We start from the raw sequence: 14,688 nt of genomic DNA, 5'->3' as shown, positions 1-14,688 counted from the left end.
GTTTTTACCATTTTTGTTGTTAAGTTTATATTCTTGTAATCAAAAGCTTTTTTTCTAACATGCAGTAAACTCTGGATAATCTTTTGAGAATTTCTCTTGCCAGCCTCCTAGTAGAAACACTGGATAATCTCCTGGTATTCTCCAGAGGGGTTGTATGTGAGGGCACAAATGTCAGAGTCCACTTCTATAGACATTCTCCTGCCAGCCCTCCATTTAAAACTATTGAGAATGTCCAAATGAGCCCTTGTGAGTAAACAGCAGCAGATCCTCTGCAGGAATCACACAGAGTGAGTGGGCATGTTGATGACATAGACAGACGTAAAAATGAAAATAAACAGAAAGAATAAAATTTCACAGTATGAAAAAAAAAGTGTGCAAAGAGAGCTCTTTGGGGGATAAGGGATAATGTAAGTGTTGATGTGCTATAAACAAAAACAAGTGATCACAGCAGTTGCACCAAACCTCACCTGAACCCTGCAGAGATTTTGTTTTGTTATGAACGCATTTCAGTGGAAAATCTCCTGTGTTGACCTTCTCCCGAGTTCATTTTGAGAAGTAAATGGATGAAGTAAATTCTACACTCCATTCATTTACTGTTAGGGAACAGCTTGTTCTATTTAAAGTCCTTACTATAAGAAACAAGCCACTTTTAACAAGAACAAAGTAGAGTTAAGATCACTGCTTTTATTGACTTCAAGACAGGCTAACCAGTAGCACCCGTGCTCTTTTCAAAAGGCTTTGATAGTCCTTGGTTTAAACTTCTGAGAAAACTGATTAAGTTTCAGAAAATTTGAAAATATGTTCCCAAGAAAGAGTCACAGTCAAAATTAAGTATTTAAAAAAAAAACATCTTGAGAACATATGACTGCTGCAGCCTGCCAGGCCACGGGAGTGACACGAATGGCCTTTGGGGCAACCATCCGCCCATCTGCCCATCTGCTCGAACCCAAGAAATAAACTTCCTGCTTTCCTTCCACAAAGGTTTTTCTGTTTCCCTAAATAGCTACCACTCCTTGGCAAATGTCAACATACTATATTCATTAGTTTCTACACATAATGGGAAACAGACAATGGCAACGAAACATTTGTGCAGTGTGATTGTCTGAGTCACATCAGAATCAGCCTGGAGCAGATTTTATTTCTCACTATAACTGCAGCTGTGGATTTTCCCTTTTTGTGATGATATTCACCACCTGGCATCCTTATCTGTCTGGAGTAATTTAATTTTTCATGCCCTCAACAGATTTCCAGCAGTGGGCCTCTGAGCCACATGAGGCATCGAACCATGATGAGAAGCTGCTTCACCAGGTTATAAAAGTTTAATCAATAATAGATTACAGTCAGAGCTGCACATTGATCAATAGTTATGTTAAAAGGATTAGATTTTACAGTACTGAGAGGTTTCATTGTCATTATCATTAGGTGTCAAAATGTAAAATGTTGTAGAAAATAAATGAGCTCCTCTGACCCACAAAGTATCTCAGGATTCTCAATTCTCACAATAACTGTGCATTCCTGGTCAACAATAAGCCAAATGGTAACTTAACAATAACTCTGGAAAGCAGTATTGTACTCATTACAATTGCTGGACAAAGTGAGAGGAATTAGGGAAAGCATTTTTGAGCCACACTGTAATGACAAAAGGTTTCATTGTAATCAAGTGTGAGAGCAGCTCATGGGAGACTGAAACGGTCTGTGTTATATCACTGTATTGCAGACTAATCTGTAGAGCATTGTGAATAAGTGCTTGAACTTCGAATGGGGTGGCTTTAATCTATTAAAAGACAGATGCACTTGTCTTCTGTGATTAAATTTATAACAGAAAAATGAAGGCTCTGATGCTCAGATATCTCGGTTTCTTTTCCATAATTTGTGCTCTCTTGCAGAAAGCTGCTTGTGAATGAGCTCCCGCTTTGTGAATGTCTCCATTTCAAGTGAGTAACTCTGAAGTAATATTTATAGCCAGGCTATATTTATACATCTTCCCAGTTCCCACCTCGTTTCTCTCCTCTGTGAACAAGTGATTTTAATGACTGTGGCGGGGTAAACGGTCAGTGCACAATGGAGACAGCACCTGAAACAGGCCTGGAGGAGGTGGAGCAGTGAGGAAGCAGCACCTGCCTGTTACAATCTGTGACGTTTGCTGGAACCTGTGAACTTATAATACTGTATTTTAACCAGTGTCTTCAACTTGTCTTATTATTATTATATTATTGTTAAGCCCCTTTCCCACAGGTCAAAACAACCACTAGTGTCTGGCTTTTGTCTGCAATGGGAATGGATACAATTGGCATTTACCACTGGGTCAAACGACTCTGCAGTAGACATGGGTTTTAATGGGGAAATGGGCTCTGGATGGCAAGACATTGAAGTGAGAGAGCACTTCAGTTTTTGTGATGTCAAACCAGACACACCAGGGACACATTACAGAGAGCCAAACTCTCTCTGGGAAATGAGTCTATTTCCTTTTTTAGTTGGTTTACCAGCATTTCACAGAAAAAAGCATATATCCACCAATGTTGGTGTAAAAGAGGTATTATAGTCAGTTCTACCATTGTTCAGTAAAACAAATACACATATCTTGATTGTGTATATGCTCACTGCTCTATGCACTAATAGTGTCTTAGTGAATACAGTTATCTTTAGAGATCTACAAAAAGGTATATAGGAAATGAACAAAGACACACCCGTGGAAGGAATTCTGGCTAGACCACATGTTCAACAAAGCTCTGGACGTTGCTCTGATAAAACCTAACTTGCCTCCTCAAGCACACACTCGTGACAATAGGCTGGGCTTAGCACCTTTTCACTTTGTTCTTGAGACCACTAACTATGTCAAGGTGAGCCACTGTCAATGGACAGATATTTATCTATCTATTATTTCCACCATTTCAACAAGAGAAGTGAATTGTCTTAATCAAACAGTATGCAAGTAGAGAGAGCCTGACAGGATGGCTGAATAACAATGGATCCCTGAGCCCTGAAGCAAGGCATTAACTACGCCATGTAAGCTGAAGCCTGGGTTCATATTTGAAGGGTTAATCAAAATACACCTAAGGTGGGCCTGAAAACTGAAGAATGTCAAAAAGAGTAGAATATGACAGAAAACAGACTGAACTAGAAATGTCTGAAAGCTCCTTATGTTATAGGACTTGATTGGAGGGAAAATGGCTGTCAGTGGAACAATATTGCTCAATTCTTGAGCAATAGCTACAAGCTTTCTTTTTCTAAATCAAGACCAAATCCTAGACTAAACTGAAATTGAAATGTAAAATAGGGGCTCATAACATGTCCCTATTTTTGCTACCTACTAGTATCAATATCTTATTTTTATATTATATTTCCTATTATCAGACTTTTCGCCCAGTAATGGAGACGGGTGGGGAGATTGATGCATTGTGTTTTTCGGTGCTATTTTTCGATTTCTACATGTTTATCTCCTTACTGTCCTTTTCTGTTTTTCTGTTAAAACCAATAAATATAAGTTTGAAAAGTAAAATAGGGACTCATTACACTGCATTGTAATGGGCCACTGTGAAGACAACAATTTCAAAAAAGTATGACTGTGCTTAGACATTAGGCCGTCAATTACAATCATCTATTCTCAAACTATTTGTAACATTTTTACACGATTAAAAATATACATCAGGAGGGGCTTCAAGCATATATATATTTTCTTTTTAAACTATGCAAAATTAAATATTGTGGATGAGGATCGACTCTTCATGGGAGCACACAAAAGACAACACAAGATAAATATATGTAACCATGACTGCATCTCAGCTGGTCTGGTCTGGAACATTCTGGTTGCATAACAATAGATTCGACCTGTTGAGAACTTGGAAAGCCACAAAATGAGTCAATGCCATGAACAGGTGTACAGTCAACAGGGGTGTCAGGCAATCCTACGCAGAGAATTAGTTGCACACGTTCCTTGTCTAAAAGTGAAAGATGAACAGTGAATGATTTTTCTTTTAAAGCGATGCAAAAGGTGAAATCCATTCACATTAACTGCTAACATTTAGCACAGGGCTAAGCACACATTTATTTTTAAACACACTTTCATAGGCAGTAAATAGAGGCTCGAACATCTCCAAATCAATTCGATATGCTGTTGGCTGTGCTGCTGAAGTGTGACATCTCCCTTCACCACAACTGCTGCTCAGAACCTAAACCTCCTCCTGCCTCTCACAGGTGTGAGAATCCTGTTATTGCTTTTCTTTTCTCAAAGACAAAATGACACCTCACTCACTCACTCACTCACTCACTCACCGTTTCGAACATGGCAGCTAAGCACACACAGTGCACTGCTGGTGTGTCTTATCAGTGACAGATATCAAGTAAACCTGACATTCATCCTCAATAGGATTAGGCATTGTGCAGAAATCAGAACTGAAAACACATGAAAGAGCAGCACCATGGCCACAACACATTTTCTCTCAGCTCATTTTTTGTTGTTTTTCTTCCTCTGACAAATTCAGCTCATGCGAACCTACGTCCACCTAATCAAAACTGGCAAGTAGAAAAACAATATCAAACCTCCGTAAATATGGAAAAATGTCTCGTGTACAATCATTGATGACTCCCAAAATGCACCCATTTATTTTGTGTTGATCATTTAAGTTTATCATCCAATCAAGTGTATGCAGGCATGTTATATCAGGCTTTGCGTAGAAAGACTATTCTTCTTAGTAGGCGAGTCATTTTTGGTTTTCGTGCCATCATGTAATTTACTCTTAGTCCAACATTTACTTTGTAGCCACTTCCATATTCCATATCCTCAAACACACATTCAAGATTATTAGTTTTGATGTATTTAGGCCAAATATGGAAACTGATGTTTAAAACAATGTTAAACATGTATGTGCCACAAGAGACAAAACATTTCATATGTGCAAAAACAAGTTTACTACACTTGCAAAGGATTCCTTGCAATAGTTAAATACTAACAAAACTAGAAAATTTACTGAACAGCAACATTAATATATAAATTACATTACAGTCTACATGGTGACGGTGTATACACCAACTTTCAATTTAGACTAAGTGTTGGACTTTAATGTATCTCTGAATATCTTCAATTCATTACAGACCTATATGCTGCTCTGAAAAGCAAACAGAAGCTGAACGCTGAACAGTCTAATTATGTCCTTTATCCTTGATACTCAGCTTGTTTGTCTTAAGAGCCACAAATTATGATTTTTAAACAGTTTTTTCATTGTCATAAAAAGTAAGTATTTTTGTGCAAATCTAAAATTCAAAGCAGCATTTCCTGTCAATTGAGCCACCACCAAAAGTATTTCAAACTAAAAAAGATAACCTACTATAAAATAAACATGACAATAAGTCATGACCATATTAATGTGGCATCACAACCAAGACCTGAAATGATCAGGTGGTAGATTTGACAAGAATGGGGAGACAGTCAAATGAAATTTCAGAAGCCTTGCAACTCCAGAAACCATGGTCGTGTGTGTAGGACTGGGCATTGGCCTGCAGGTATGGGGGTGAATGTCGCTGCAGAAGATTTTGTGCTCAATAAATCATCATTACATGACTAAGGCTGCAAGATATCAAAGCCTGTTCCCAAAACAATCAACTCAGTATAAGCATCCCTAAGGGCAGCAGCTGTAGACTTGTCCCTTTTAACACTACTGTCACATATTGAAAGTTGGACTTCAACCAGTATTGGATGAGCAACAGCTACATGTCAAAAGTGAAAACTGAAAGGAAAAAGAAAACACAGTAAAAAGAGCTGAAAGCTTGTTTCATTCGAACGTTTTGCACCGAGAATTACACCATTTTGCTATATTGCACCGAGAATGACAGTTATATTGATTTAAAATATACCTTGAGGTCCTGTTTGCAAAGAAACCTGTAAAACACCTTGCTGCTGGAGCACAACTGACACATCACTCAGCTGACTTTATCAGCCGATAATATCCTATCACAGATATACTGGAATCAGCACATGTCATTTGATATGCGGCAAAATTAAAACTTTTTTTACAGAACACAACATAGAGAAAGATGCATTGAAACTGTCACATAGAGTGTCCTTCAAATCCAATATTTACAAAACTTGCAGCACAAGTAGTAGAAGACGCATCACAACTGAGGAGAAACGGTGAGGAGTAAAGCAGCATATATACAGTATATATATGTCACACTTCAGGGGGAAGCCTTAGTCAAGCAATCCAATTTTACTTCTATACCCATATTCACAAATCATAATTTGTCTCACAGGGCTTCACAATGTGCAACATCCTCTGTCTTTAACCCTAAGTCTATATTAGTAAACTGTTTCAATAAAAAACAAGTCCCTACATTAGCTCAAGGCCTTGAGGTATACGGGAGTATCAAAATGACAGTTAGTCACATGGAGGCCAGGTTTCTTGAGAGCTAGTCCGTCAACACAATTATAATATTTATGCACCTACATGACTCCAGGGGACTGACAAAGATGCCAAACCTGTTGTTCCCCATGTTATCTTCCGCATACCTCTCTGGGTTTGTTAGGAGAACACCTTGATATGCAGTCCAATACAAAAGGATTAAGCTTCCCTTCTATTTGATAAAAGCCTTTTGGATTTGGATTTTCCCTTCTCATCATCATTCTCCTGAGCCATGTCTGCCCTTCCCTCTCTCCCTTCCCTCCCTGTCTATCTGGACTTCGCCCTCGCTAAGGTCATTGTAGCCCAGGGATCAATAATGAGTTCAAATGTACTGGCAAAGTGCTTACCTTGGATCCTCACTGCCATTCAATCCAGCCTGGGACTCGCATCTGCTTCTAAAGAGTCAAGTTTCACATGGCCATGATGCTCAGGAGGCTTCTGAGAAACACATCATCAGAGAGAGAGAGAGAGAGAGAGAGAGAGAGAGTAATCACTAAGGATGCAAATGTACTTAAACATGATTAACATGATGATACTTTAACATGATGATACTTTAACATGATGAATACTGATTCTGATGTGGACCAACAGTATAAAGGGAGTGTACTTTCTCCTTGGCGATGAAGTAGCCACAATGGTAGTGTTTGCGTTTAGTGGTTGTATAGACCAAACAATTAAAAGTGATTTCAGCAGCAGCTTAGATGGATGTTGTTAAATCGGCTAATGGGCATGCTAGCAGTCTGAACCGATACTTGTCAAGTTTAATGGAAACAGCGACCAGTGAAACCAGCCTGTCTTGTGATGCCAGTGAGATAACAAGCTAACGACGTTAACGCGGACACTTTTTTTTTAGCATGTATCATCCTAAATATGACGACGTATTAACACACACACACAATTTAAACATTAGAAAAACTCGCTTGCTACGAATTGAATCGCAAATGTAGTTTTTAAAAAGTCTGAGCTGGACGAGGTGACTCCACCGAACTGCCTCAGGGAGAAACACAGGGATAGCTTACCGTGCCAGCAGGACTTCACTTCCAGTCTGGACCCGACGAGCGGACACTGAACTTCCGAAGCGACTTGACGTTATTTTCCCTCGACACGTTAACGTCTGCGATCACTTCCACGTTCCGACCCGCTCCCGAGGGCTCGTGTGCGCGCTCAGCCTGTTGACAAGGTCTGGAGCCAGTTCCTTAAAGACACAAGGCTGGAGGCTGCCCAGGCCTGAGCAATCAACACAGAGGCTGCGCGGGCCTGCAAGTCTATGCAGGCCATCGATTTTTCCGCACGGCTGCTGACCATGCCTAGAGCAGATGAGGCAGATGTGGAGAGGGTAAACAGTGTAACATGTAAATAAGTGAACGTAGCGTCGCACAGCACGTTTTTCTTTATCTATTCAGGAAACCTCTACAGTACAGAGGGTTGGGTCGGGTTCATGCAAAGCAGCTCAAATGTAAAACCCCCTTTCAAAGAACAAACTTTCCTTGTAAACAAAAAATACATCCAAACATATTAAATTAAATCATATTAAATTAAATCGTATAATGTGCAGGTTCATTGGTGTGATGCATATTCACAAATTCACTAATATAAGTAATGAGCCCCTTTTTCAATTAAGCTTGCGTTGCAAACAAGAAATATTTACTAACATTAAATTAAATTGGTATTTTGTTCTATTCATTCATGTAGACACACACACACACACACACACACACATATACCTATACATTATTTTTTCCCTTTTCTTTCTCTGTTTTCCTTTTTTTAAATTGATGAAATCATCAATATCAATATCATTAAATTAAATGACATTAAATCTTATAATGTGTAGGTTAATTGGTGTGGTGTGTATTCACAAATTTAAAGCAGCTCAAATCTAATACAGGTAATGAGCCCTTTTACATGAATAAAAATGAAATATAATAAAATGTATTCTGATCTTCTTAGACATGAAGGTAATTGATGTGATGTGTAGTTCATCTGTGTAATATATGTAGCTTGATATGATATATTTGGTTAAAAAACAATTCATTCTTGTTCATCTCTGTTGTAGGAAAATATTTATTATGCTTTATATGCTAAATCCAATCTTGTTATTTAAATAAGTCTGTTTATGTAAGTGTTGCCACCTTGTGTTAATGATAAGAAACTGTGAGTGAAGCTAATGTAAACCTTTTTCGTAATCCTTGTATGATCTGATCCATAATGACAAATATTTCTGATCAATAATTGAACTTTTAACTTCAATTTTATTTATTTTTGTAGACATTACATTCTTTGTCATATGCTCACAATTTTTTAATTCATCTTTATCATTGACGATCGCTGTTCAGCTACCACATAAGTTCATACACCTCATAATTTCAGCCATAAATGAGGCAGTGTGCTTATGAGTCAGTGCATCTGTTTAGTGGTTGTCGTCCTTGTGAGTCAAAGTTAACTCATCTATAAATGTCATACAGTTCTTTCACGTCAGTAAAACCACAATACATTGTGATCACGGTGATCAGGTACAGAAATCAATTTATGAGAGATAATTTACAAACAATGTTTAAGAGCAAAATCATTGATTCAAATTTGACTTTATATACTTGCAAACACATGATTGCCTCACAAAAAAAATTACATAATCTACTTCACATCCAGTACATTTAATGTGATGAGTAAATTCAAGCATGACCCCTATCACACAGTAGTTTAATGGAGAAGGCAGTGTCCAAGGTGTAGGCTAAAAGTGTAACACTGGTGACAAATGTTTGTAATATAAACAGCTGGCTGCCTTTGTTGGGAATGCTTTTTCCAGGTTCCCTCAGCTGCAGGATCTCAGTAAAGCAAATTGCTGTGGAAACCATGTAGAGCAACACCCCAGTCAAACTGAAACCAGTCATACATTTGTCAAAAGGCAGGAGACATCGCCCAGTACAATCACCTAATATTACAATCAATGTGACAGCACAGGTAAGTGTACACACGGCATATGTTATGATGGTAACCCATAGCTCCCACGGGAACTGTGGTACCAGAGTAGGGGGCATACTTAACACCCAATGAACCAGGGGACTCATCTGACAGCCTCCCCACAGCTGGAATATCTTGAGGATACCAGGCATGCTACCCATGTAGCCTCTTTGTTCTTTGGCTTGGGTGCAAAGAATGTAGGACTCTGAAAAGTAGGCCAGGAAGGTGAGAGAGGAACACACCACAGCTGCCACAGAGAGGGGTGACACCATTTTGTAATCCACAATGATACTTGATAAAAAAATACAGGCGCCGAGGGACATCAGTGCGCCTAACACAGCCACAGTCACAATCAGGTTCTTCCAGGAAACTGGGATGAGTCTGTGAAACTGGAGGGCGCTGACGATGTGAATGAGGAGAGTGAGGATGAAGAAAAAGCACCAGGTAAACATGCAGAAGGTGTTGAATGGAATGAATTCTTTGCCTTGAGATGTATTTTTGTTTAATTCATTATATTCCAGCGAGGACACGAGACTGAAGGTGGCACAGCTGGATAAGACTTCCCATGTCCGTACCAAAAAAAGGGGACTGGTTAAGTCTTTGGTGTCCGGCATGATCAGCGGCATTGTAACAGAGTTGAACCTGCAGTACCTAAGAGGTGAGGATTTGTCGAATAATATCTGTCTCAACTCTGATGGATGTTTTTTGATTCTTGTGGTTTAAAAAGTTCTGAAGAATAGTCCAGTAGAGTCCACGGAAACAACCAGCTCAGACAAATCTTCAAAAGAAAAAAACCCTTTCTTCTCTATTCTGTTCACCAGTGCTCCATCCTTTTCCGCCAGCAAAGTACAACTTTAACATAAACTCTTCACATATATATTATGGAGCACTGCTGCTGTCAAAACATGCCTCGCCTACTTCCTGTTTGAGGTTGCAGTGCTTTCAGTCTCACTGGAGGTAGGTGCAAATTACCACATTAAAAAACAAATGCAAACAAAGCTATCTTCCTCTCACTCCTGATTCTCATGAAATGTTGTTCCTTTTTCTCTGAGGTAATAAACTGCAACAACTTCTGCTAACTCTGAATCCTAAGGGATCCTAATGGAAGAAGAGTTGGTGCCACCCCATACAGTACAGGCCTCCTCTTGATTGACTTGACGTCACTGCTGAGGGCATAAAATATATAAAATATTGTTAGTTCTTTACAAGGTGCATCCGTGTAGGATATGATAAGTGGATTTGTTGCATGCTGTAAATTAAGTGAGTGAAGTGTTGCTAAGAATATCTATTAGTGGGTACAGATCTACTCTTATCTGACGGGGACTAAAATCTTATGAAGAAGCATCTTGTTTCTGCTTTCTACTGATAATTTGAGATTCTTGAATGGGAAATAAGTGTTTGTTTTTTATCTATGTTGGTTCCAGTGGCAAGCTTTATTTTGGTCAGTGTAGGCGTGTGACCACTTTTGTCTCCTATGCATATGGTGGTGCATGTACACGTCTACACTATTTCCAATTAAAAAGAAATGTGTATATGTTTGTGTGCTTGCATGTTTTCATGTGCTAGATGCGAGTATGTTCGGTAAGTGTGTGCATGTGTGTTTACACAAGCACAAAAAGTCTTCTAAGGATCCCAGCCAATCACTTTGCTGCTGTCTATCAGCACACCTGCTCTCTGCGTTATAAATAGACGGTGGATGCATCAATTCCCTCGTGTCGCACAGCTCAACTTCAAAAACGTGTGTTTTGACAGAAGGGAGAAGACACACTCCACAAAGACAGATGAGAGCTGATAAACAGAGGTTGTCTGTCGTAGCAGGCTCATGGCTGTGAGGTGTGTGTCAGGGGTTTGTGTTAATCTGCATTTAAAGTCTAATCTGATCTTTTCTGAAGTTCAGCTAGCTGTTTATTACTAAACAGGTTTCTTCTACGTAATAGTGAAATAAATTGAGATCCATTAAATTTATTCATTTAGACAAAATTTTATATTTCTGTACATAAAGTGAAATTAATTAAAACTGCATTGCTGGAACAGTAATCCTTGTTCATAGCACAATGGCATTGATCAGATTTTAACCTTTAGTGAACAAATTCATATTCAACCCCATTAGTCTTTTTTTTTCCAAAATAATGAAACCAGACCAAACGGTAACAATAATCTTATATTGTAAATATTTGATACACAAGACGGTGCTGACTGATGATACTGACCTAAAAGATTTGCTTAAATTAAAGCATTTATTTTGTGCTTTTGAGAATGGCTAATTTTTTACAGCTCACTTTTCTGTATGAAACCACTGCCCCTCTGTGGAAAAAATTATAAACTGCTACTTTTCAGAGTAGCCACAGTATTGAAGTTGGTTGTTTGTAATACAGGATGAGCAGCAGCAGGAGGTGAATTTATAACATCATATAAGTTGTGTTGTGAACAAACTCCAGCTGGAGGTAATCACATCTATAATATCTTTGACTCCTTATTTGCATACATACATACATGTCCCCTTGTACTGACAGAAACCTGGTTTTCTTTTGTGTAATATCTTGTGTAAAATTAAAAAGATTTTTAGTCATTCCATTTGTACTGTTTTTTATAGGTGAAAATCACAATATGTCTAGAGGTAGTCTCTGATATGGGTATAGTACATTGTAGTACTAAGTAGCAGTAGTCCTGTTTGTACAATTGCAACCCACTGGAACACAAAATGTTGACTATAAGAGATTTGTCTGATTAAAATTTTGGCTGTATAAGAGAAAGATAATATTTATGTTGATAATAATGAATAATGGCCAGACTCACATCAAATGCATGAAAATTGGATTTGAATGTGTGGATTCTGGTCCAGGGTTTTCGATAAAAAAAAAAAACAGTGCATACAGCTGGGATATTGGCATAAATTAAAAAATAAAAAATAAAAATATATATTCATAAATAGGTTGAAGTATTGTTGTATTTCCTCAAGCTTAGAATGCGTCATCGAAATAGGGAATGGCCCCTATACTATATTTCCATAGCCTAGAATAGACAAACCAAACATGATGAGGGAGCATTTTGCTTTTCTACTTTACCTGAAGGTCACTGTATGTTCTCTGCTTGCTTGGGAAAGGAGTTTTGAGGGGAAGATTAGTCCGTTAAATCAGCAGCTAGACAAAAACAAAATCTAACACACTGAAGGATCCAAATTGTACAATCTGCTATAGCAATGCAATTCAGTAAAAATTCAGTATCATAGAGGTTTTTAGGCATTTCTGGCCACATTTGAAGTGGATGTAGTCAACCTACTGTAAGGATGTCTAAGTAGTTAAGCAGTTGTTTCCTGTTGCAAAGAAATGCTGCTAAGGCTAAGACTGAGTATTGTCATGTAGATACAGTATGTTCAGGTCGCAAGGCTTATCAGACATGTGAGGTTTAATGCAGATTTGACCTGCATTTACAGTCAATTTAGCATCATCAAAACCTTATTAGCAGACTGACATAAATTTGAAGCCTACCGGATGAATGCCCGAGGACGAGTTTGTGAAACTGCAAGGTGTGGAAATGACAAAGGATGGACCAAAATTGTACCAATAAATTCAAAATGACAGATTTCCTCTCTGGATTAGGGACTGGCTCAAAAAGGCTCTTCTATTAAGCCTCAACTTAATAGACAAGTCCCCTCAATTTCATACATCTGGGTCAAAGTGAAGCAGGGTTAGCTTTTATTCCTCTAAACTGTTCAGGAGTGCCTTTAGCCATTTTACCATGCCCATGCATGAGTACCATATCATACATAATTTTCACTAGGGTCCTCAAAAGTATTTTGTGGAGAATCCATGCACTACTGCAAGGACCCTGATAACTTGTTGAAGTGATGCATAGAAAATAAATCTATAAACCGAAGGCACATTTCAATGTGATAACCTTTGCAAATCAAGATTTCATAATCATTCCACACACAGTTATATAAACTGTACAGTTAGTAATTGTATCATTTGATTCTTAGTTGGAATGCATCTGCAAACGTGCAGCACTGACATAAAGCACAGTTTCAGCATGTGACAGGAAGTCTGCGTGCATGTCTTGAGATCATAGTTCATTCCTACACATATTATTCAGTGCACAGCCAAACAATCTCTGTATGTATTGAGGATTGAATTGATTGTTTTGCTGTGTTTTAAGGTAAGGTAATTCTGCTATGTGATTGTCAAATAATTTATTAAATTTCAACATTTGCAAGAATGTACCATTAATATAATCTGGATCTTATTATTTTTGCAAACAAAGGTTATAGAAAGACTAATTCGACTAAAATGGTAAAAATCCCTTTACACTTTAAATAAAGTCCCAGCAGGACAGCAGTTTGACTTGCTATTCTGATTACTGATGCACACACAAGCAAAAAGATCCTTTTGTGGTTTTGTGACTAATTATCTGAGCACTGCATTTTTCTTGACTTATTTCTCCACCTGTTGCTTCAACCAGACTCCTTCAGGGTGTTAACTTGGCAGGATGGTGTACAGGGGTTTTATTTTGTATCGGACAACATGTGTTTTTAAATGATTAACACCAGTTCTTATAGCCCGTAATTCTTTGTCCAGAGAGAGATTGACTTCCTCTTTTCCTGACAAGGTTTTTACTTGGCACTCACGCTATCTGTTTGTGTTTGTGATAAACAATGCTTGACCTCTGTGTCTGACAGTCAATTCATGGTTAGCTTGTCCTGACTGCTTTTATTTCTCCTCCTTGAAGCACTTGATGTAATTTGTACCATATATGTTGAATGGATTGTAATATAATGACTCAGTTATATGTGAATGGGAAGGAAAAGAACTGAAGGCTGATTCACACTTAAGAGGCAGTGGATCATTTGTTGCCAGTAAGTTATTGTGAAGAAAAGAATGCTAATATCATTTAATTGTAAATCACTGTGCAATGATATTTATTTGTTGCTATTTATGTTGTTTGGCTGAAACTAATAGGCTTCAGGTTTGTACATTTTCCCAGATGACAAGGCTGTGGCAACACTGCTCATGTGCAGGGCATGGACTCCTCTGTGGTTGCTATCAGAGTAAGCTTCGCTGGAGCACCACAACTGCGTAAATGCTCACTTTATCACTGGTTACAATCTGAATGGAAAAGGCTTCAACATAGTCACTAACAGGGGCCTGAGTACTTTTTCGGATATGGAAAAATTCCATGCTAAAAGGGTACCACACATATTTTTGTGTTAATTACTTATTTGAACTGCTTAGTAACTGCTGCTGAAATATTACTTGATCGCTGACCTACCTGCCCTTTCAGTTCCTCTTAATATTCACTAATGGAGTCTAATGAAAGTAGACTTTGTATTTCTGCT

At 38.2% G+C, this 14,688-nt stretch overlaps 2 protein-coding genes across 5 annotated transcripts in view; both read right to left on the bottom strand.

Annotated features, from left to right (window-relative positions):
* Nucleotides 1-7,606, bottom strand: part of LOC109627589 (testis-expressed protein 2-like) — a 31,014-nt gene extending 23,408 nt beyond the window's left edge. For 3 of the 4 annotated variants that reach the window (XR_011243772.1, XM_020084210.2, XM_020084212.2), the window contains exons 1-2: nucleotides 7,415-7,606; nucleotides 6,743-6,833 (exon numbers count right to left, since the gene is read on the bottom strand). The gene's annotated coding sequence lies outside the window, so the exon portion shown is untranslated. The remainder of the gene's footprint in view (nucleotides 1-6,742; nucleotides 6,834-7,414) is intronic. The other variant, XM_020084211.2, reaches the window with a different exon arrangement.
* Nucleotides 7,607-8,627: 1,021 nt separating this feature from the next.
* LOC109627486 (myeloid-associated differentiation marker-like) lies at nucleotides 8,628-10,236 on the bottom strand. Its single transcript, XM_020084016.2, has one exon. It carries the CDS (start codon nucleotides 9,980-9,982, stop codon nucleotides 9,068-9,070), a length of 915 nt encoding a protein of 304 aa, XP_019939575.1. The 5' UTR covers nucleotides 9,983-10,236; the 3' UTR covers nucleotides 8,628-9,067.
* Between the last annotated feature and the right edge of the window lie 4,452 nt (nucleotides 10,237-14,688).

This window comes from Paralichthys olivaceus, chromosome 8 (assembly GCF_024713975.1).
Source record: "Paralichthys olivaceus isolate ysfri-2021 chromosome 8, ASM2471397v2, whole genome shotgun sequence".
Classification (NCBI taxonomy): domain Eukaryota; kingdom Metazoa; phylum Chordata; class Actinopteri; order Pleuronectiformes; family Paralichthyidae; genus Paralichthys; species Paralichthys olivaceus.
Note: the sequence above shows the minus strand (reverse complement) of the source record. Positions and strands in the feature narration are given on the sequence as shown.

Coding starts and splice junctions, on each gene's coding strand:
- LOC109627486 (XM_020084016.2), bottom strand. CDS start 9,982: ATGCCGCTGATCATGCCGGACACCAAAGACTTAACCAGTCCCCTTTTT.